General features: G+C 38.0%; 1 protein-coding gene across 2 annotated transcripts in view; it reads left to right on the top strand.

The window, feature by feature from the left end:
* Positions 1-316: 316 nt before the first annotated feature.
* Positions 317-22,851, top strand: part of ca16b (carbonic anhydrase XVI b) — a 143,179-nt gene continuing 120,644 nt past the window's right edge. The window contains exon 1 of one of the 2 annotated variants that reach the window (XM_084735435.1): positions 317-1,395. In XM_084735435.1, coding sequence (XP_084591561.1) covers positions 1,311-1,395 — 85 coding nt within the window. In that variant the 5' untranslated portion in view covers positions 317-1,310. The remainder of the gene's footprint in view (positions 1,396-22,851) is intronic. The other variant, XM_084735426.1, reaches the window with a different exon arrangement.

Below are 22,851 nucleotides of genomic sequence, written 5' to 3'. Positions count from 1 at the left end.
AAAGGGCCCTTGTGACTGTCTTCAATGGCCCTGCAGAGAACTGGGTAATTAAATGAGAAATTTAATCAGATTCCCCAAATTAAATGTCCAGCTGGATAGTTCTGCAAGAACACCACTGACTACACATTTACCTAGGGGAGTGTCACCGGTGGATGCATAATTCTCCGATCAGTACACACTCATACATGATGATATTCCAGGTGATGATTACTGCTAAAGTATTCCATTCACAGTTCTGCCAGCAGGAGGCAAAGGGACATCACTGTGTGGCCACAGGAGGGTCATTTTAATAATGGGGCCTGGGAGGAAGCAACAAAACACAGAGATGACAGGATGGGGGTTGAAATCAGTGGATGTAGCAGGGACGGAGTCTATTTTATATTTCTGAGCAGGCTTCAATCCACTCTAAAATGGCCTCTGCTAGATAATATTCAAAGCAGTGTTTCATCATTTTGATGCAACATGTTTGATGCAACATTTAAAAGAGGCAGCAGAATTCCAGTGTGGACTTTGGTGACTTGACAATCTGACATGAGCCACTGATTTCTGGAGTCTTCCTTATCACAGCACCGTAGACAGAAAGCAGCCTCTGGGTCCGTTCCGAGTCATTTTGCATTCAGCAAATCCAAGAACCGCCTCCCCTCCCTCCGCTGCTCCCGCCCCGCGCTGCCTGCCTGCCTGCTGGCTCCCCCTCACACGCAGCCTGCCTGTCCGGGTAGGATGGGACCAGTAGCCAGATATCCATGCATGCCTGACCGCTAGTCTACTTCCTGGATGGAAGAATGGGACGTTTCCAGCTCCACTTTTCTTCGCGTTGTGCTTTGCCCTTCGTCACGCTGACGCCGCGGATAATCACTTAATAATGACCACGTGTAATCAATAATATTCGACCACTTTTCCGTGTAGTTAAAGACAGCGATTGATCGCCGATTGACCCCTCCACACTTCGGGAATGTCGCTATCTGGAAGCCCGCTACAGGCACGGTGGAGTCCAACAGATTTTGAAGTGTTTCTGCACAGCTGTGGCGTGCGTAACGTTTTATTCCTCGAAGCTAAAAGCAGCCCCTGCTCTGCTCGGACTGGAGGCGAATAATAAATGTGTCTTCTTCTTTTTGAAAAAGCAGTGACTCTGTCTGTCGCCAGTAACCGCTAACCAGGCAGGACTTTGATGCTCTGCCTTCGTGGCTGCTGTGCCAACTTCGCTTTCAGCTTCGGTCGAGTGTATGTGATTGTTTCTTTTAAAGAAGAGAAAAGACTCTGAAACTTTGTCACCCGTTGCCTTTTTCGTTACTCTCGATGAGTAGTCTAACATGCGGAGAATACGGGAACCGAGTTACTGGTGGATTTTATCCTTAATGTTTTTAACCTTCCCCAAACACAAAGACTGTCATCCTGGTAAGTACTTGCAACACGGGTTAGCTATCGTTTGTGTAGCCCAACTTGAGTGCACACAGTGTTGAATTGGTCTTTTATAACCGAAAGCGAGTTTTGGCTGTCGAATTTTTCAGATGGAACGTTAAGCCTAACGTTCCACTAACGGTCACAGGGCCGAGCTGAGTTTAACGACCAACGGTTACGTTAACGGCTGAGACGTTTAGCCACCGTGATTTGTGTGCATGTTATTGATTAGGCAGCGGGACTATGGCGCAAACTGCCCCCCCCTCCCCTCAATTTGAACATTTAGTCCTGGTTCCGGTGGTCCAACAACTCATGTTTGACGTTTCACATGTTTGCTACAACACTGGTTATTCACACACGACGTGGTCTCGAGAATTCATTTATCTCAGGAAATGCAGCTAATATACGTTAACATATAGGCACTCAGAAGAATTGTGAGTTACTTTATCTTCTGTGGAATTGCTGGATTTTTTTTCTCTCCGTCAAACGTGTAGTTTTGTTGTGGTGTTTACGAGGTGTCTCAAGTTCTATTATAGGCTTACTATAGTTGTGGTCTTGGTGTATGTGGAGGTATAATCTCTGTATGCTCGCTGTCATGTGCGTAGGTAGAAACGGGGATGAGGGCGATAGTTAGCGCTGTTGGCTCGTGGATGGGTCTGTGCATGTATGAGGGGCGATTAATGCCACTGACTGGGGCACAAATCCGGGAACATCGGCTATACCAGTCTGGGATTACTGGTGTTATCCCAGAATTTGTGACCCATCAGATTCTGTGCCAGTCAAGATTTAACTATTAATCAAGATCGATGGGTTGTTTTTAAATATTAAGTCGTGAAGTGTAGAGCTCCTATAATTAATGGATTATGAAACTGATTACCAGTTATGTTGATAATCAATTAACTGTTTTGAGTAATAAAAAAAAATCAAAATTCTCTGATTCCAGCTTCTTAAATGTGAATATTTTCTGTACTCCTGATTATGTTTGGGCTGTGGGCAAAACAAGTCATTTGAGGATATCTTAGGCTTTTGAAAACACTGCTCAACATTTTTTGTCATTGTCTGACATCTGATAGACCAAACAACTAATCGATTAATCAAGAAAATAATCAACAGATTAATCAACAATGAAAAGTTGTTGCAGTTACAGAATATGGTGCAACACTTGTCTTGTGTGAACAGCTGTATTTGAACAGGACTGCATTACCTGGGGACTCTTGTGATTTGGAATAATTGTGGACATTGTCTGTGATTTTAACCCTGTGTGAATTTGCCATGTCTTTAATTTGCAAAGTAAAAATTCCACCTCGAATTACCCTACCATATTTCTTAACGGTGTAAGAAAATATTGACACACTTAAGGATCGTAATATGATACTTTGTGATACTGTAACAGTTCTGAAAACACTGTATCATAATGGCATGATACATGCAAAAATTTGTGGCAGTGGTTCTTTTTGTGTTGTTTAAACCTCAGACTGCTAGATATTGTTGTTGTTATGCCTTCACTGTTCTGATTGAATACAAAAGTAAACCCTAACCTTTTTTTTTATCCATATGATGGTGTTCATACATGGCAGTTATCCTAATTAGGAAAAAAAAAAACTTGTTTACAGTAATGCAATATATTTTAATACTTATATCTTGATACCTATTGTAGTACCAGATTCCTGCCAGTACTTATATTTCTACAATACAGAAATCCTGTGATAACTTTAGTCCCGTGCAAATTGACATCTCTATGACTGGGGGTCGCACTGTCCTTAAAACATTTGTTTTTCATTGTCAGACAACTGAACAAGTTTGAAATTTGATCACAGCTCATAATGTGTTGAACAGCAGTCAACAGCTGTGCTGTGAGATTGACTGTATTGACGTTTACAAGGAGTGATGATGACAGAGAAGGTGAGCTGCATATGAATGAATGTACAGAAAGGGTACAAAACAAATCTAAACTATGTTTAATATGCATTCTGATGACCAGATGCTCCATTTCTGAAATACTGATTTTACACAGAGTCTTGACATCACATTTGAAGGATGATGTCAGTAAAGTCAAGTAAAATACAGACTTTGCTTTTTTGTGTGAATGTGCTGCATGCTACAGAGACGTGGGAAGGTAATCTGTAAATCACATGAGGTCTCACAGCAGGACTAGTCCTGTGAAAATAAGGCTAAAGTCTGTTTTCTCCTTCAAGTAGTGTTTCCCCAAACCCTGATACAGCCTGATTTAGATTAACATAACTGGATGGAATAAGAGCTATGGTTGGTTTGAGTTAAGCATCAGCAATATGACAGGTTGAATTGGGAGGTTGGAGAAACACCCTTTTAAAGACTGAAAAAGTGACCAAAAACACAATATGGCATCAAAAAGTGGTCTAATGGAATTAAGGAACAATGGAAGACAATCCGAATAATGCAGATACTGAAGTTAAAGCTTTTTATTCACACTTTTGAGCTGAAGTAAATTTAGACCAGTAATAAATGTGACTGTATTGTCAAAAAAGTCCTCATTGTTTAGAAACAGCCAGCTTTTACACATTTCCTCTGATGTTAATCAGATTTTTGTGGCATACTATTTCTTATGGCAACAGAAATTCAGCACACCCTGTAACTTGCAACATAACATTTATTTGCAAAGTGTTAGTACCGCAGCGTTGCAAATAAATGTTATTTTGCAAGTTAGACGGTGTGCTTAAATTCTTTTGGAAATTTTTGGTCTACTTGTCCCTCTCCCACACACCTGTCTCATCAAATAGATGAGCAAAGTGTTCTTTTGCTGCAATAGCTTCAATTGTTACTGGTCTGATATGTAGCCCAACCTTTGCTGGATTTTTAAGGGTGATACAGTTATTGATATTTCAGAACTAAAAAAAAAAAACAGATCATCATATATCGACTGACATGACATCATGTCTCCTGAATATAAAGATAATAGTTCTGCTAATTATGCTTTATATATGGTTAATAAAGAATTGTGAAAATGAGTGTACTGAGCGAGAAAGTTCATGTTTCAAAAGTAAACTTGTTAGTGCTCTCTTGTGGGCAAACTATGCTACTATATTACTGCAAACATTTTTTGTCCGTTCTGCCCTTTTTAAGTTTTGTCAGCCAACAAAAAAAGCTAGTATCAGCTGATAATTGCTCACCAATTTATCTGTCTGGTTTTGTCATCATACCATTAGAAGCATTTGCAGAATTAACATCTATATTGTATAGTCCATTAGGCTATGTTGAATTTCATTTCAACATTGTTTCCACTTGAGAGACGGTGGTATAACACTAAAGGTTACTGTGCATCTCGTGTATGTTAGATGTTTTGAACTGTGTGGCACCAATCACCCCCCATAGAGAGGCAGCCGTGATGTAACACAGGAGAATGGTTCCTCTCTGAGTCACCCCCTCTCTCTGCCCCAAAATCCCCCGGTTCCATGCTTCCACGTCCTTAGTTTGCAGCTTTATCGACTAGTAGCCTTCCAAGCCCCGTAACACAGCGGAGTTTTCTCACATGGCATGTCTCACCAGACCTCTGACACGCAGTGGAAAGGCAATACAGGTTGACTGGTAGACCAGGGAGAAAGTGGTGGAGGATAAATCCAATTTAACAACTTGTACACTTTCATATAACTGTATTCATCTACCATTTTAGTTTACATTGCAGACAGTACTACTTAATTTGCGCATGAGTTAACATGAAAATCAGATTTCAAAGGGAGGAGGATTAGTTTCTGTCTTAAATCAATGCATACTGGATTTAAAGGCATAGCTGTAGATAAAATTGGCCTGATTTTCATGATATTTTCCAATTTGGAAATGCAGTCTTGCATGTCTTTTCTCACTACCACCCACCCCCACCCCCCCACCCCAAATCACTCTTTACAATAATACAGAGATAACAAATTCTTCAAGAAAATTATCAGGAGGTGTGGTGAAAAGTAATTCAAATAATATATGGTTTGTTTTAAAGTTGTGTTGTTGGAATTGCACCTTTGTAGTTGTCATTAGAAGCATAGCTTGTCATTAATACAAATTCTTGTGATTGCATCATTTAAGTAATGAGGAAATTATTGCATGATATGTGAATATGACCATAAAAAAAAGGATGAAGGCGTAAATCCTTGGGAATAATTGGTAGCATTGACAATAGGACTTAAATAAGCAAGGATTTAGGGAATTAAAATAAACAATTTTATCGGCCGTGTTTTGCTTGTGTGTAATTGTCCTTTTCAAATGACACCATCACTGTCCAATGCAAATAGAATATTAGTGAGCAAACATATTATTATTATGTTATTAATGAGGTCCTGATGTACTGCTGTGCCAGCAGGATGCCAGCTGTCCGAACATCACTGATGCTGGCAACAGCATCATTATCATCAAGGTCCTCCTCCACCTCCTCTGGATAATTGGTTCAACGCATACAAAACTGACAGAACATCACAAAACTAACTTTCTCGATGTTTTAAAAATAGCATCAGTAACATATGCTCCGTCTCCATCATGGATGGGCTCGGCTCACTGTTATCTGTTGTCTCTCCACCAGCTGCTTGTGCCACCCACTAAATGGTCCGATGGGGAAACATTGCAACTGTAATCACTTTTCACTCGTGCAGATAATTCGCTGTTTATCCTTTTTGCTAGGGATGCTCATCCTTCGCTTATTACTTTCAAATTTAATGACTAGCTTGTCTATCTGTCTAATTACAGTGGATAAATTTTAAAACAACAAAGCCATTTTGTTATTAATAACATTGTTTGAGCAGCGATGGCGTTGAAGTGAGACCGTAGTCTGGTTTTGTGACTTGGTGTGTTGTTTATTTTGTATTGTGTAGTATACTGGTTAAGCAGTGACCATTCCTGTGGTTTGGGAAAAGCACCTCATCATGTTTTCTTCAAACTGATCAGCTGTGGAAGAAGTGTGAAAATCAAAGGTGGGATAATAAAAGGCAACACATTTCACAGTTTCCTCCATAAATTGTAGTTACAGACAACATAAAGTTACTCTTGTTTATGTAATTGGGCCCTGTGTTAAATATAGGGCACTTTAAGTAACTTGAATGTAAATATATATCAGTATTTAGGGCAGAGAAGACAGTCTAGACTAATTTTCACAAACCTTTGAATCATTTAAGGTTTAAAATGTTTTCTTAATTTTCGGTTCAGTATTACTGTTACAGAATGTCCTTACAAATGGGAAATGCTGTTTCGGAAATTGCTCATAATATCCCTGAGGGGTGTACTGCTAAGCAAGATTAATGGGTTAGCGAGGTATACTGAGCCTAAAGCCAGAGTTTTCAATGTCATGAAGGTGGCTTTCTCTTAACCTGGCTTGTTCCGAGGGTAACTTGAGCTGCACACTTAACCTGCATCACAGGAGGCTATGTTTGGAGTTCTGAATTTAAATCGACCATAAAATGAGTCACCATTTAACTTATCCTTTTCCTGACAATATTTTCTAGAAGTGATATAGACTCATAGCTGAGGGAATATATATATGTAAAGGCAAAATTGTTGAGACTTGCATACATTTGAAATGCCACTGAACAAAGGTATGTGGTTACAGTCACACAAACTGTATGCATTGCTTTCACTTGATAATGTAGAAATATATACTTATGTTTTTATACTTGGCCCTACTTTGCTGCTAAGTCTCTTTTACACTGGTGGTATTTAAGCTTATAGAACACAGATTAGAGAATTGATTAAAATATTGTCAGAGAGAATAGTTAATCGGTAACATTAATTTCACTAATATATGACCAAAAACTATGGTGATTTCCATGTATCCTTTATTATGGGACTGTGTTGAACTTAAATGAACAGAGTCTGATGAAGACAATCTGTGTTAAGAAAGATAATTGATAATCACTGTTTTAGTTTTAAGTTTTGTCTAACAAGGTAGCACAAAGAACGTCTGGCTATGTAAAACCTTCGTATTGTACACGTCACTGGTGTAGCCAATGCAAGTGTAAGTAAACATTTGCAATCTTGAGTTACTTTCCAAATTCATGATTAATTCAGTCAATTTTTCAAACGTATTTGATGTATGATCTGTGGCCCTGAGGCTGTTGATTTTATAAATGTGTGGTCATGTGTTGAGCTTTTTAAAACATAATACTAGTTCTGTCTTTCCATGCCAGATGTAACTAGTTGTGTGCTCTGACGCAAGAGTCGCCATAAGCTCTACGAAATCGACTGAAGAGACGCTGTTTATTTTCATAACATGAAACAGTGCTAATAAATGATGAAAGTGCAGTAAGTTACTGCATACGAAATCAAAGTACTTCACTGTTTTGTAGTCGTATGAAAGAAAAGTGTGTGTCAAAGGATTCGACTCAAACTCAGTCTTTGAACATCTACTACATCTTTTACAAAACTGCTTCATACACAGCTTCAAATATTGCAAAAATGTTTTTATTATTGGATTTGTTATTTTATTTTTTGTGTGTGTTTGGCTGTCTTCAGAGCAATCCCATCATTGTTGACGATAAGAATTTTTCAGCTGTGAGTGAATCCAATAGTATTCATATTAGGGCCGGGCAGCATATCAATAATAAATTGTATCGTGATATAAGACCAGATATTGTGATATGGCATAAGTGTCGTCTTTTCCTGGTTTTAAAGTCCACATTACAGCAAAGTGATGTAATTTTCTGAACTTATCAGACTGTTCTAGCTGCTCTATGATTTGCCTTTGCCCAGTTAGTCATTATGTCCACATGACTGATGATTACCAAAAAATCTCATTGGCTCAATATTTTGTGAAAGCACCAATCCCTACAATACTTTTGCAATATTGAGGTATTGGGCAAAAATATTGTGATATTTACTCATGTTATCCCCTCAGCTGCTTCCACCCCTTGGTGTACAAAACATGTTGTCAGTCACAACCCGCATGATAAATAATTAAAGATATTGACTGGTATGAAATTATTGTGATAGGCTTTTCAGCCATATCGCCCAGACCTAATTCATATAGCCAGTAGTATCCACCCAAACCACATTAGAAAATCAAATAGCCAAAAGTCTTAAAAATATCTTTGAGTAATATGTTCATACTTAACATACATCAAACTCTAAACATGATAGCAGCATAATCCAGTTGAAGTGAATCCTGGAGTGTCTGCTCCCTCAGCACAGTTTATTTGGTTTGGTGTGAACAACGGATTCGAACTCTGGTCTGGACCAAACAGCCACTCTGATCCGCTTTGAAAGGGTGCTGCCAGACTGATGAAACAACCTCTGAAGTGATTAATGTCTGGTGTGAACACCATTTGAATTGTGTCATTTCATTAGTTACACAAGTTTGTGTAACTAATGTTTGGCGTAAAGATTAGTTTCTCTCCTTCGTCTCTGTATGTGCCATATTTAATTGTTTCATGCTTGTTTTCAGCTGTATGTCATTAAGTTAATGCTGATGATAACCCATTTTCTGATTTAGCTGCTTCATAATAAAACTTTTAAATACCAAAACAATGGAGAATGTATAGGAAATGTAATGTCCAACATTTATAGCCAGAGTTTGGGTTTACAATTTATGGACCTTTTGAGTTTTGCCTTTGTGAATGCAAACCAGATGAGTTGGAAAATTGAAACAATGCATCATTCTTGCATTGGTTTGATTCTTTGAATCAGACCTTTAAGTGTGAACCAGTCCGTGGCAAGTCCTGCCTGTTTCCCAGTTGTGGGAGACATAAACAAACAAGGAAACAATTTTTGCTATAGATTCATGCAAAGACGCACACAAATCGTCAACACTTTTTATGTCATTGAGATGGTCTGTTCACACATCTGGTGCACATAGGCAGACTGGCAATGCAACATTTCCTGGAGCCACAACTGAACCGGAACGACCAGCGGGACATTACGGGCGAGGTCATCCTGTCTGGAGATTGCGGGCATTAATATTGAGGTGCACCATTCAGTTGCTGTGAGCTCAACATTATGAGAACAGTGCTTTATTTCATAAGATAATTATAGTAATTTGACATTAATTGTGATTAAACTGTTTATTTGTATAACTTATGTTAATCAAGGCAATCAGTCATCACTTCATTACTTGGTGTGTATGGTTGAGTTCACGTGCTCTTTCAGCCAAGATACTCCAAGCTGGTCACAGTAGCATTTTAATCATTTAGAATGACTCACAGCCACTTCACTCCAAATCATTTCATCTGTCCCAGCAACATCCAACCCAAATCACGCACACACACAAACAGACACTCACACGCTGGATTCAACCAGGCTGGTCGAAACAAGGGAGCAAAAATGCTGTTGGGGGGGCAGGGGGGGACTAGTGCACTTATTTCCTGTGCTTCATGACAATAGTGATTAATGTCCACGCAATAAGGCAGTGTCACTGAAGGACATATACTGCTGCACTCAAGGACTTAACCATATCAATAAATGTCCTGTGTCCTTCAGTCGCCACGTCCTCTTTCCCCTTAAACAATCTCGCTGCGATGTGATACTGTGTCAGCTTTACTTACAGCCGAACTGTCAGTCACTGCTGCCCTGTGGAGAGTGGAAACAATGGAACCTTCAGGCTGCCTTTTCCTGCATTGTGTTATTGTGGGTCAACAGAGCATGTGTTTGCTTTGTGCTCATTGTTTTTTTTTTTTTTTTTTTTTTCCTTTTTGGTGGGCTACATTCAAGATTGTCTTTTTCAGAGGCGAAGAAAAACAAATTCAAAAGTAGGCTATCCCAACCAAGAGGCTCATTTTCCCTGTCATGAATTATGGCGACAATCACTGAAGATATAGGATCAGGCTGTGCGTGTTTTATCAAGCTGAAGGTGCTCTGCAGAATGCAAAATAAGCTTGTTGAATAAGCGTCCAGTAGCGTTTGATGAATTTTAACATTTGCATAAATAATATTCTTATTTTGAACAGCTGTAGAAAATGCCTGAACCTGAGCATATGGAAATGATATTGTACTTGTGTTACTATGCATTTAGGTCACTTTTAGTTTAAAATGCAGTCACTACAGTCTTTTACAAATGTAGCCATCATCACCCAGCTCTTGAAACTCTACAGTGGTAAGTCTCTTTGTATGGTAGTTATCAGTGTCAGGACAGACAAGTGTTTTGTTCGAATGGAAGAACGGCATGCTTAAATGAAATTGAAACAATGCCATACAAACCTGACAGCCCTTAGATCTTTGACATTGGCTGTTGTTTTACACATTTTACGAAAAAGTACACCTGTGGGCATTGTTATGCAACTGGAAGCTTTAACAGTGCTAGTGGTTTCGGTGGGCTGTTTTTAATCGTATAATTTGTGTATAAGATTTATTTTGACAAATTTGTTATCATTATGTGGCTTTTTTGTTCATTGTTGTCTGACAGGCTGATATCAATATGTAAGAGTTAAAAAATCTGATGACATTATATCGCTCGATAGTAGCTCTTGTGATGAAGATATGTACTGACTGGGTGCATTTACAATTTTACTGAAAACTTGCAAGACCTCATTACGTAATAGCAGCTCTGTATCGAAGGTACTTTTGAAATATCTTTTTTTTTTATGTCTGTTCATTCTGTTAAAACCTAGTATTTCTTCTCAGTTGCTCACTAGAGATAAGATTAGGCTACTTTATGATCCGTCAGTCAGAAACAATCCTAACAGTGACAGGAAAAAAAAAAACAATGCTGAGAGTTCTCGGCCATGTTTTGCTGTCATTTATGTTCACGCTATAGCTTCTCTGTACTCTCCTTTGCATGACTGAGGGCGGTGTTCAGCTTCAAAACGCACTCGCAGAGCAAAAAAGAGAGCGGCAGAGAAGTAGAACAGTGATATTTCAGTCTGCTTTGTTTGCAGTGATTTTACACAACCACAATGTGCTTGTTAAGCTAATAGCGGAGTGTTGGAAATTGTCAAAATAGTGTCGTCATAGCAGCAAAACCCACGTTCAGCGTTTCTTTTTCTCTCTGACCGCACAAGTGTTTCATCCCTGCGTTCCTTGGTGCTCTGCTTGCACTTTTCTGTCTGAGAAAAACGCGATATGAATACAAGCCCTTTACGCATTTGATGATGAGGATGGCAGACACTGGAAATTTTATTTTGAATAAATAAAAAGACAGTCTTAGTATGAAATAAATATGTATACAGAAATATAACAAATTACCCTGCAAAAGTAGAATATAATATAATATTATAATATAATATTATATAATATAACTACATTTTTATATAGGTCTACTTTGTGTCATTGAAATGCATAAAATATAAGCTGCATATCTTATTTTCAGAGTGTACTTCAGTATATTAATCCCCATCCCTGCCAAAAACCTCAACCAGTGCTATCATTCATATCTCTTATTTCTAAATATCATTATTCTTGAGTTGAGTTGAATTCACATGATGAGATGAGAGTTTTTGTGAAGAAGAGTGTGATTTTAGAACTCTGCTTTAAAAAAACATTATCCTTGGGTTAGCTGCTGCTGTAATCATAAGTGTTGGCTGTATAATTTCCAGTTAGGCTGTTTTTATCACTTAACAGAACCAGTTTGACTCACATTTCATATTACACTACTGTATAATCAACCTCTAGGCCCACCTTTTCAAAGTTTTGTCTGAAAAGGTCCTTTGCGAAGAGAAGAGAGGAGACTCGAAGAGAAAACAGCTGCCGCTATCAACAGCCTAACACCCAAAAGATTTCTTAAAATGTTGCCATCTTTCCAGATGGAAAATATTAGGCTTGGTGATGATGATTACGAAGATTCCAGTCACCAAAATTAGAAAGACATGCAGCAGTAAGGAAGGTAGTTGAAGGTTGAAATAAAAAAATCAATGCACTCAACTGCAGCATTGACAAATTTGGGTGCTGAGAATTTAAATGTGTGCTATCGAAGAAGTATGATAAGCAGGTTATTTTGACGTATGGCATCATGATTTGATGATTGTTTATTTTTGGATATACGCTAAGCTGCAGAGTAGAATTCACTACATGTCAGACTTGATCATTGTGGGTCATTTATCATGAACGCTTGACGTACTATAAGTGGTAAATTAAAGTATAGTTGTAATCAAATACAGTTTGACAGACTATGAGCTTAACTCTTAGTGGATATTCACTTTTCCACTCCAGTGCTAAACCAATTTCATTAATTCCTTGTTGAATGTGTTTTTTTTTACCCCTCCCTTAAGTTAACACCCTGAGAGACCAGTCCCTGTGTTCTTTCCTTTGGGTTTAGAATGAGATTGATGTTCTGTTTGTTTCTCTCACACTCTTCGACTGTCTCTCTGGGAGCTTTCTCTATTTCAAGAGAAAACTCTGAAACAACAATGGAAGTGGGGAGGTCATTGCTATTTAACCATGCTACTAAAAGGACAGCAAAGCATTTCAGGGGACGTTAGGCCTTTTCTAGGTGCTTAATAGCCTATATTGTATCTGAAAGCTCATTGTTGGATGCTTTAAAGGAATCGGTGGTATTGTAAAAATGACAGAGGCAGCTAGTGTGAAAATTTGGTGTTGGTTAATTTCAGAGAATTCCAAGGGAGAAGATGTGCTGAGTTAGATAGTTTTTTTTTGGAGGCGGAACAGGAGTTTAGAGACTACCCTATCGATCCTGTTGACACGCTCCCCTTTGGGGAATGCAAATGTTTCTGTTCTTCAACACAAACATTCAAACCCTCCTGGTAGTGGAACCCTAATTAACAAGGGATTTGAATACCACGGCCTTTTCCTTTTGACATTTTCATATTTCAGAAAGACATTGTTTTACGTTACCTCCTAAAAGACAACTCTCGTATTTATTAGACGGTGAAAAGAAATTTGTATGACAGTGCGGCCAACAGTTGAATTTGTTGAACGTTTAAAAAAGAAAAACTAAAACACCTTCCATTCGATTCTCAGATAAACGGGAATCTGTACAGCTAAAAATTACCTGTCATACTGTGGTACGAGCTGAAGGTGTGACAGCTGCTGTGTGTTATTGTCACTGCTAATCTGAACCTCGCAACACAAGTGTTTACCACAGCAGAGGAGACCCATTCCCAGGTAACCAGTAATCACTCAGGGATTCCAGAGATCATCTGTCCTCACACCGAACAGCTGACGTGAGGCAGGTGGGAGCTAGCAACCACTCAGCAGCCTCACACTTCTCAACACAATCACCTGCGCTGCTGTGATGTTTAGATTTTAATGCTTTGAATAGCCTTAATCACACAAGATACATTAGTGAGTGCCATCTCGATATAATGGGAGTTGTTGCTTTGAGATAAAATAAAAGGTTCATCTTATATTCAAGCCAGTGAATATTATAAATCCCCAATCAATAAAGAGATAAAAGTATATTTTGAGGATTCCAAAGGGCAACATTAAGGTCATTCAGCTTGGCACAGGCAGGACTCACAACTTTGCTGCAAACTATTATCTCCATGTCAAAAGATGATAATAGACACAACTGATTTGTGTAGAACAGCAACAGTTTATTTGTGATATGGACAAATCAAAAATCAAGATATCTTTTGACCGATTATTGCAACAATATTTTAGTGATGACTATTGGTGCTTTCACAAAATAACACAATGAAATTTTTTGATTAATAATCCTCAGTAATGTGGATATAATGACAAATAATGAAGCAGCTAGAACAGTCTGGTAGGTTCAGAAAATGGCATCCCTTTACTGTCATGCAGCCTTTAAAACCAGGAAAAGACTTTTAGGCCAGACGTAGGCCTTATCACAACAAAGCAATATTCAAAATTTAATATGATTTCCAGTATATATTGAGATTATATATATATATGTATATATATATATATATATATATATATATATATATATATATATATATATATATATATATATATATATATATATGTATTATTGCTAAGGCCTGATTAAAGGAGCCATAATTAAAAACTGAACATCCAGAAATGAGTTCTCCAGTCCAAATCATGAGTAGGAGGCATAGCTAATATATACTGAAATTTTATTTAATATCAGATCTATGGTTGAAGCAAGTTTTTTTTTTCCCTCCACTCCCTCCTCCCTTAGATTCCAAATGAAAAATCACTTCAGTCATTCCTTTAACTAAAACGGTGTTCCATTGTTTGAGCTTCTCAAATGTTTGGATCTGATGTTTGCTTTTTGTCACACATGGTAAAAAAACTGAGTATGTTTTAGGCTTTGCACTGTTGGTTGGACAAAATTAACATTTGAAGACATCACCTTGCACTGTTGTACATTATTTTCTGATTCTCTACAGACAAAGCGAGTAAATCTGTAATTAAGAAAATAATGTGCTGATTAATTGATAATAAAATTAATTGATAGCTGCAGCCCTAGTCTTTGAATCCTGACCTATTTTAAATGTCAGGACCTATTTTAAAGGTCAGGATTCAAGTGTGTGTCTTTTGAAGAGGGTCTTAATGGCCCCATCATTGCTGTGTTATGATCAATTAAGTCAGTTAACCTTATAGTCAGGTCAGAGCCACATGAACTACAGTATGAAATCTGTGAAAGGCACTTTGCCCGTGACTGGAACCAGTTCAAGTGCATGGTACAGATGTGTTTCTACAAGTGTGTTCAGTGTATGTATGTTATGTCTTTAATTGCTGTGTTTATTTCCATGACTCAAAATAGAAATAATATTAGGGCTGCCTCTGCACAATTAATCAAATTATTATTTAAGTGCAAGTACCAAGTGCAATGTCCAAATCGCAGAAGCTGTAAATCTTTTGATGAAGGAAAAATGTGTGACAACAGCATTTAAACAGTGCTGCAGAGATAGTCTGGCCCACAAAAACCTGAATCTCCAGATGTAAGTTGTTTGGTACAGACCCCAGCAAATGTCACACCATGTCATGATTTTAATATTCGTTTTAAGTGAAAATGAAAAATGTGATACAAAAACGATGATTGCCACTAACTGTGAATCATATCACCATACCTCGCAGTCCTAAATAATGTAGATAAATATATTGCCGCAGATGGTGAATAGCAGTAGATTCCTTACTGTTACTGCTAATGGTTAAGTGTATGTAAGCATTTGCAAAGTTATTTGTGGGGGCAGTGTGAATATCACTCTGATCTTTTCAATACATACAATACTTTTCAAAACAACTCCTTTTGCCAATGTTTCTTTTATACTGAAGGTTAAAAGTTGGGTTTTTACTAAGATAAAGGAGACGGCTCTGGAATCTTAAAGGAAGCTGATATTAAAATAAAAAATTACCTTGCATTTGAGCCAGTCAGTAGACTAGAAAACCATGGGCACTGAACTTATGTAAAGTTTCTTAGGGCTGTAGCCAATTACGCATTTAGTTCATACAAAAAGTACCAGTGATGTCTTCAAATTGTCTACAAGCAGCGGTCTGACATATTAATGTATCCAGTTAAAACTGATATAAAACAGAAAAAGCAACAAATCATCATGTTTGAAAAGCAGGAGTTAGAGAATGTTTGGCATTTCAAACGACTTGAACAATTAATTTGTCCTTCTGAATTCAGTAAAAATGTGGTCTTGTATTTTCCAGCATATGTCGGGGCCATAAGAATTGGAGTTAAACGCTCCTGCATATTGGCTCCACCACTCAGCAGTGTTGTTTCTTGCTTGATTAGAATCATTACCTTGAATCACAGCCAAGTACTGCTCAATTGAATGCTGTTTTTCAGGCTTTGTTCGCTCCTACTCCTATGCGCATTAGATCTCATGTTTATCAGCCTTGGATTTGTTTTGCTGCAAGTTTGATTACATGTAGGTGATGAAATCGGTGCCAAGGTGGTTTCAATAAGTTTTGATGTGAAATTGTGCGGTTGTCTATTCATAGAGTTTGCTGTTGACTCGCCAGAATGGTATACACTTTCATATCTTGACACACAACCACCAAGCAGTAAGGCCAAACATGAGTGTGAGCGTGGAGGAGCTGTGGTCCGAGCAGATGTCCTCATTTGTCACGAGTTATATGTTGGCATAGATGATGGGCACTGTAATTGTCTTGTAATCCCTGCTGGCTAATTAGCAGCCATCTTATTGTGACATGCCAATAGATTTCTTGCATCACAATACCTCAGGAGCATGGTCATGTTGTTTGGACCACCACTATGAAACCATGAACCTAGCCAAGTCTGACATTTCTTTTCCTGTCTGTAATATACAGAGTTACTCTAATTAGATTTTATTAGTTTTTAAGGAAATTAAATCTGAAACCCTCAAATTTGCGTGTATGTATGTATGTATGTATGTGTGTGTGTGCATACATATACGTGTGTGTGTGTGTGTGTGTGTGTGTACATGTGTATTCGCCTCAGAAAATGTTAGAAATGATTCAGTTTAGAGCTAAATTAATCAGTCTGACCAGCTGGAAACAAATACTGTAATTTTAGTTTCTAAAGATGTAACAGTGGGGATCAGAGGAACTGCAGGAGACTGACAGTATCTTGGTGTGACAAAGAAATTATTTCATTTTCTCTAACTTACAATTACGTTTCAGCATGCTTTTTTGGGGGGAGATTGTAATGATGTTAAAACCTGACAGTAGATAATGAATTCATCATGAATACTAAGAATACTTACAGCTTCAGTATGCGCGACCTCCACAGAAAAAATCTCAACTTAACGTGCAAAAGAAATTTACATTTTAATTTAAATTAGGCTATAAAGTATAGCTAAATCTGTAATTAGATTTTTATCCAATTTATATTGTAGCATTTACATGAAACAATGCCTGTTTTTTATTTACTGTCATTATAGTAAGAAGCTCATGTGATATTTTTTCTAGTACATAAACACAGTTAGACGAACATGAATGAAAAAGGATCAAATCTACATAAAATGACACCTATAAAACAAACACAAAATGTGTATTCAGAAAGAATACATTCCATACAGAAAACTGTACAGGCTAGTGTGGCTGCTAAAGAGGCTCTCACAGAGGTATCAAGTACATTGCTCTTCACGGTTTTATTTATCGTTTCTAAATTCAGCCTTCAAGTATTGATTAGAGTCCAACATCAAAAAGCATTTAAAGAGGAAGGGAAGAGGTCTCACTGCTTGTATGGCCCCAGGCAGGCATGAAGAGCCTGTTTGGAAGTGATGCATACTAAGTCCTTGTGCAGTGGTATTATTTATGGATCACATTGAGTCATTTGGCCATTGAGCTGCAGGTTAGGTATTTTTCACCAGCACTAGGCAGATGTTTTCTACAAAACCACATTTCCAAAGGTATTTGACTCCACATATTTTTCTTGAATTTGCAGCTTTATTATAGTGGTATTTTACAACTTGCATTTTGTAGGTGCTTCTCTCTAAATCACCGTACTGCGGCTGCAACAATATACATTTTCAGCCTGTTTCGCCCGAGCTGTGATCAAATCACTAGCCTGGCGGCGTCAGTGTCACGCTCTACCTGTTGAGTTAGATGCACCCATTTACATGGCCAGTAATCAACCATCACCATTCATGAACACCAGTAATGTGTGAGGAGTGTAATGTATCCACCGGAGGCAGCGGAATTTATTTCAGAATCAATAACTAGACAATTCATGCGTGGCTGCACACCTTGTCCTGAGGAATGACCTCATAAGCTCTTGGCACTTAAGCGATCCAATTGCCACATATTGAAAATTGAAAACCTCACTTTACACAGTAAATTTTCCTGACACTGTCAGAGCTGTTGTGTACAGTCCTGCCACCGTGTGTGGAGACACATCTGAAGATTGTTTATCATAGTCTGTGCAGGGAACAAGCTATAGCTGGTCTGGTAAAGAGGTCACTAGCCCTGAATTTGTTTAATCTTGTTAATGGTTTTCATCAGAGCCCCTGATGCACTCAATCAGCCAGCGCGCCAGCTATTTAATGCACTTAATTCAATGTACCAGCGTTACTCTGGAAGCACACTCGACAGCAGATTGACACAATATCAAATTTACTGTGCAATCTCGCCGCTTTTGAGGAGTAGCCATTTTCTGTCAGTTCAGCTTGTATGTGAGTGGCTGTGTTAAAGGAGAAATATGTAATATATTATCTGTACGAAATTAAGGGTGTGCCATATTGTGTCATTCATGATATATTGCCATGCATTTTTTAAATGATAAAACAAATCATATCATGATGGTAAATTTTCAGTATTTGAAAATCATAGTGTAAGTAGTGTGGTTACAAAAGACCATATGTGTAAGAAAACCAGGGTAACATGTAGAAAGTGCAAGCAGGCTGCAACAACAAGGGGGGAATACAACAAACCAATCAGAAAACCGGTTGAGTATGAGGAGAGCTCAACAGCTATTTTAAGTTCCAAACCAAAAGTGTTTTTCAGTTTTTTGTCATATTGTCAAGAATATATAGGAATACCTAAAGTATCATGCTTCTCTGACAGCAACGCCACAGTCAGTAAGGTCTCCTAATTTCTATTTTGGGCTGGAATTACTGTTTTTATTTGCCTGTTTCACATTTATTACAGTTAAAGTTAATGCCAAATGTTCATGGAATGAGTAAGTGTCTGCTTATGAGTCGAAAGAAATCAATGATAATCCTTTAAAAGGAATAGATGTTTGTAACAGTTAAACTGAGCAATATGTTAATGGAGTCTGGCAGGCAGTCACTGATCTCCAACTTCAGAGTGTGTATTTTCAAATCACTGGGCTTTTATTTTCAAGATAATGGGCTAAACTACTTCGACAGACAGCTTACAGTTATAAACAGCTGATCAACTTACACTGGAAGACTCACCATTGCTTATTATTGTCAAAATATAATTTGCTCTTACAGCTGGGTATCGAACTTCAACACTTTTATGGCAGTAACTGAATTGCTTAAATACTGCCAAGTATCAAAAAATGCCTTGTTATTCGATACCAATTTCCAATGCATAAGGAGTAAATCTCATCAGTGTCAGTGAGCCATTAAGCGTGTAGCATGCTTGTAAGATCTAATAATGCTGATGATTGGCTGTCTAACATTACACATCGAAGAGGCATTGAGGAAAAACAAAACGTTACACCCAGAGATGGGAATCATTGTTTTGTTTTTTTTACCACCAGGTCTTTGAACGGCTTCTTTCTTCAAAGTGAGTATGTGTAAGGTGATATGTAATGTATTTATTATGTTAAAATGGATTTGATATTGAAAAAAGTGTCATTCAGGAACTGGTACGCAGCCTTTGCTGTGTTCGTCTTGCACTCCTGTTCAGTGTCTGTGTGTGCAGGCTGCAGGTAAACTGCCTGAGCCTTGAGTCTGGGGAATAAAAAGGTATTTGACCTACTTGATATACTGTTTATGGCTCCAATTCATTATCTGGACTGTAGTCCTCATTTTGAACACTAGGGACTTACATAGTACTCCTTTAAACAGTTAGTTCTCCACAGGAAGTCATGCCTTTCTTAATTCATAAAAGAATCAGTTTTGGACAGACAATAGAACAATAGTTCTTTACCGACTTCTTATGAGTAGAGAATAAATGCCAGGATGTGTATTTCTTTTTCTTTTCTTTCTTTTTTCTATTCAAGGAAGACTGAATACACTGGAGACTTTCATCTAGACCTTTTCGCCCACATGCTCTATCAAAGTCTGACATTTGATGTACTGTGTTTCTCACTTATTCCTTGTAGTAAAAGGTTGAAGAACAGTGTAACACATGACGCATTGCACCGCTCAGGCCTCATCACCTCCTGACTCCTGTAATATCATAGCGCAGATAATACGAATCTTCACTATATATCTTTTTTTAAGAGGAGGAAAACAGGAATGCAGGTGTCTAAACTGAGAGTGGGTGAACTGAGAGTTGGTGACACATTTGGATTTGATTATAATGAGATGGCCTCATCCACTTTTCACCAGAGAAGTTTTTGTGAAAAGACTGCAGAGCAAGTGTTGCATAATGAGAAGTTGAGTATGCCTCCGTTGCCCTTCCTCCTATTCTGCTGGCTTTGTTGTTTAAGTTCCCTAATGAAACACAAACAAAAATATTTTCTGTTTGGGAGGAGGTCCGAGACCGTTTTGCACACATTGCCTACAAGTGTGTGTGGTTCTGTGTGTGTTTTTGACAAAATTTTGGACTTATTTAAACGTTGAGGTTGAGTTTCTGTCACTTCACTATTTCTACTTGTCTCTATGTCTCACTACGAAATCGTATTTTCGGCTTTCAGCGCCCTGCATGGCATTGACAAAAACATCTCATCTCAGTGGTGTTGAATGTGCAGTAGCACTTCCTGTCAATTAACATGATGAACAAAAAGCCAGACAGGTCTTGACACGCACACAGACATGCTCATACGCACAAAAAGCTGTCGGGGGAAAATTTTTAAATTAGTTTTTGGATTTTTTTTTTTTTATTTGAGTTCTATTTTTCATTGAGTCATTTAAGGAAGAATGTTAACTGTAGACTAATGGGCTTAATTTTACTGTAATATGGCTACATTTCTTTGGCTCAAGGGTGCTGATGCCCTGTTTGCTGAAACAGCTTGTTTGCTTTTAGCTGTGTAGGCCTAAATATCTGCATTGGGATTTGAGTTGTTGTTTTATTATTTCTGAGCGTGATGTTTTAGCCCCAGCTCCCTCTGTGCCGTATCTTTGGCTGATCTTGGCAGATCTCATGTTCCTGAGGTCCTTGGTGTGACTCGAACACTTCCGGGGATATCTTAGCCACGTCGCCCACTTCCCGAGGAATGAGAAACACATGCGCTCTCATGATCAAGCTCCACTTACCCACTTTCTGTGCTGCAGCTCTGCCTCACACAGGAAACCCCCGACCTTGTTTTAACACTGTGACTTGGTACTGGTAGTGATGTAAAGTTCCACACACTGCAAACTGAGTCCGATATTTAACATTTTGAACTAAAACAAGCACATTTGAAAGGTGTATTTGCCATAAAAAAACATTATTGGTAATAGAGCCTGACCAATACTACATATTTCAAACTGATACAGACATTTGGGAGTAAAATAAATCATATATCAATATATGGGCCACTATTCTTTATATAGATATAATATATACTGAAATGCACACTTTTGCACTGATCCCTCAATAGTGCGTCTTCATGGAAGCAGGATATTCCACAGTTCAATGTTAAACTTTAATGCCTAAAATGATAACAGGGCACTGAAATTTTCACCAGTATTTCTTAATAATTACAAATAACTGTAAATAAAAAAAAAACATCAATGGACCAAAATGTTTATTTAAGCCTGAATAAAGAAAAAGTCACATACATGCATATAAAGCTAACAAATAAAAACAATCTACATTATGTTCTGTTCAAAAAGGTTTTTATATACAGACCAGGGGCCTCAAACAATCTTCATTTTATTCCATAAGAAATATTGGATGAACATATATGCCCACACCTATATAGACAGATATAGTTGTGCTAAGCCAATATCGAGGTGATGATATCAACCGACCAATATATCTGTCTGGCTCTAATTAGCGATTCACCTAAATGGAAAGCTCAGCAGATGTCCTTGCGTTTGACAGTTGACTCCATGCATTGCAGATGAGACTGTACAGACAGCAGCTGTCTCCCTCCACATGCACATTTGTTCCTTATATACATAGCAATTTTGCATCAAGGCTCTGCCCTTTTTATACACTCACAATGTGTATAAAAAACGCAGCTCACGTCTGTTTAGTATGATGGAATAATGTAAAAGTTGTTTAAGCTGTAGTTTGTCTAATTAGTACATTTAATGATATGCCGCCGCTCTCCCTCTAATTAAAGGACGAGCTGAGAAAATGGGTATGGGGATGAAGTGAATGAGATGTGCTTCCCTCGCCCTCAATAACGACTTTCGAAGTGTCTGTGTATGTATGTAACTGTCTGAATGTAAAGCAGGCTGCTGCTGGAGGAGGATGTGAAAGAAAAAAAAATATGCTGACTGACGTGTTGGAAAAGTATTCACTTTATTCAAACACATGTTTTGCCACATCGCCTTCATTAGACATCTGAAAGTGATGTGGTGAAACACTTAAAGGAGGACGCTGGTGTTGCTGAGTTATTTTTCACTTTTTTTAAAATTATTTTGAGCATCTGGTTTGACTGGTGAAGTAGTGTCAGGACACATAATACGTCGCTAAAAGAGTGTAGGTGAACTAAGTTGTCTTTCACTTGATAATTAAGTTTAAATAAACTGAACTTTCCTTGGTGATAATGGCTTTTAGCAACAAAAAGTAACACCAGTGGTGTGTGGCTAATAGGGACTTCAGCTGTTCGGCTGCCATGCGTCATTCCCAGTTAAAGATGTTATAAAAGTGTGTATAAAACACAGAATACTATGATTATCCTGTTACCCTCAAAGGATGTTGACATTCTATATTTTGTAGAGGTCAACAAATCCCATGAGAACACCAAAACCAATAATGAATTGATCCAAAGTCTAATATTACTTATTCCTCTGTGCCATTAATCTCAATTTTTGTCCAAAAGACACATTACTGAGACACACTGTTGTTCCTTTGTGACACTGTTTCTATATTGCCATTAACACAGGCTTTGTATTGTGTCAGTTC

The sequence above is a fragment of the Lutjanus erythropterus genome, chromosome 2, assembly GCF_056507025.1.
Source record: "Lutjanus erythropterus isolate fLutEry1 chromosome 2, fLutEry1.hap2, whole genome shotgun sequence".
Taxonomy (NCBI): domain Eukaryota; kingdom Metazoa; phylum Chordata; class Actinopteri; order Lutjaniformes; family Lutjanidae; genus Lutjanus; species Lutjanus erythropterus.
The sequence above is the reverse complement of the archived record's forward strand: the minus strand, read 5'-3'. Positions and strand labels throughout refer to the sequence as shown.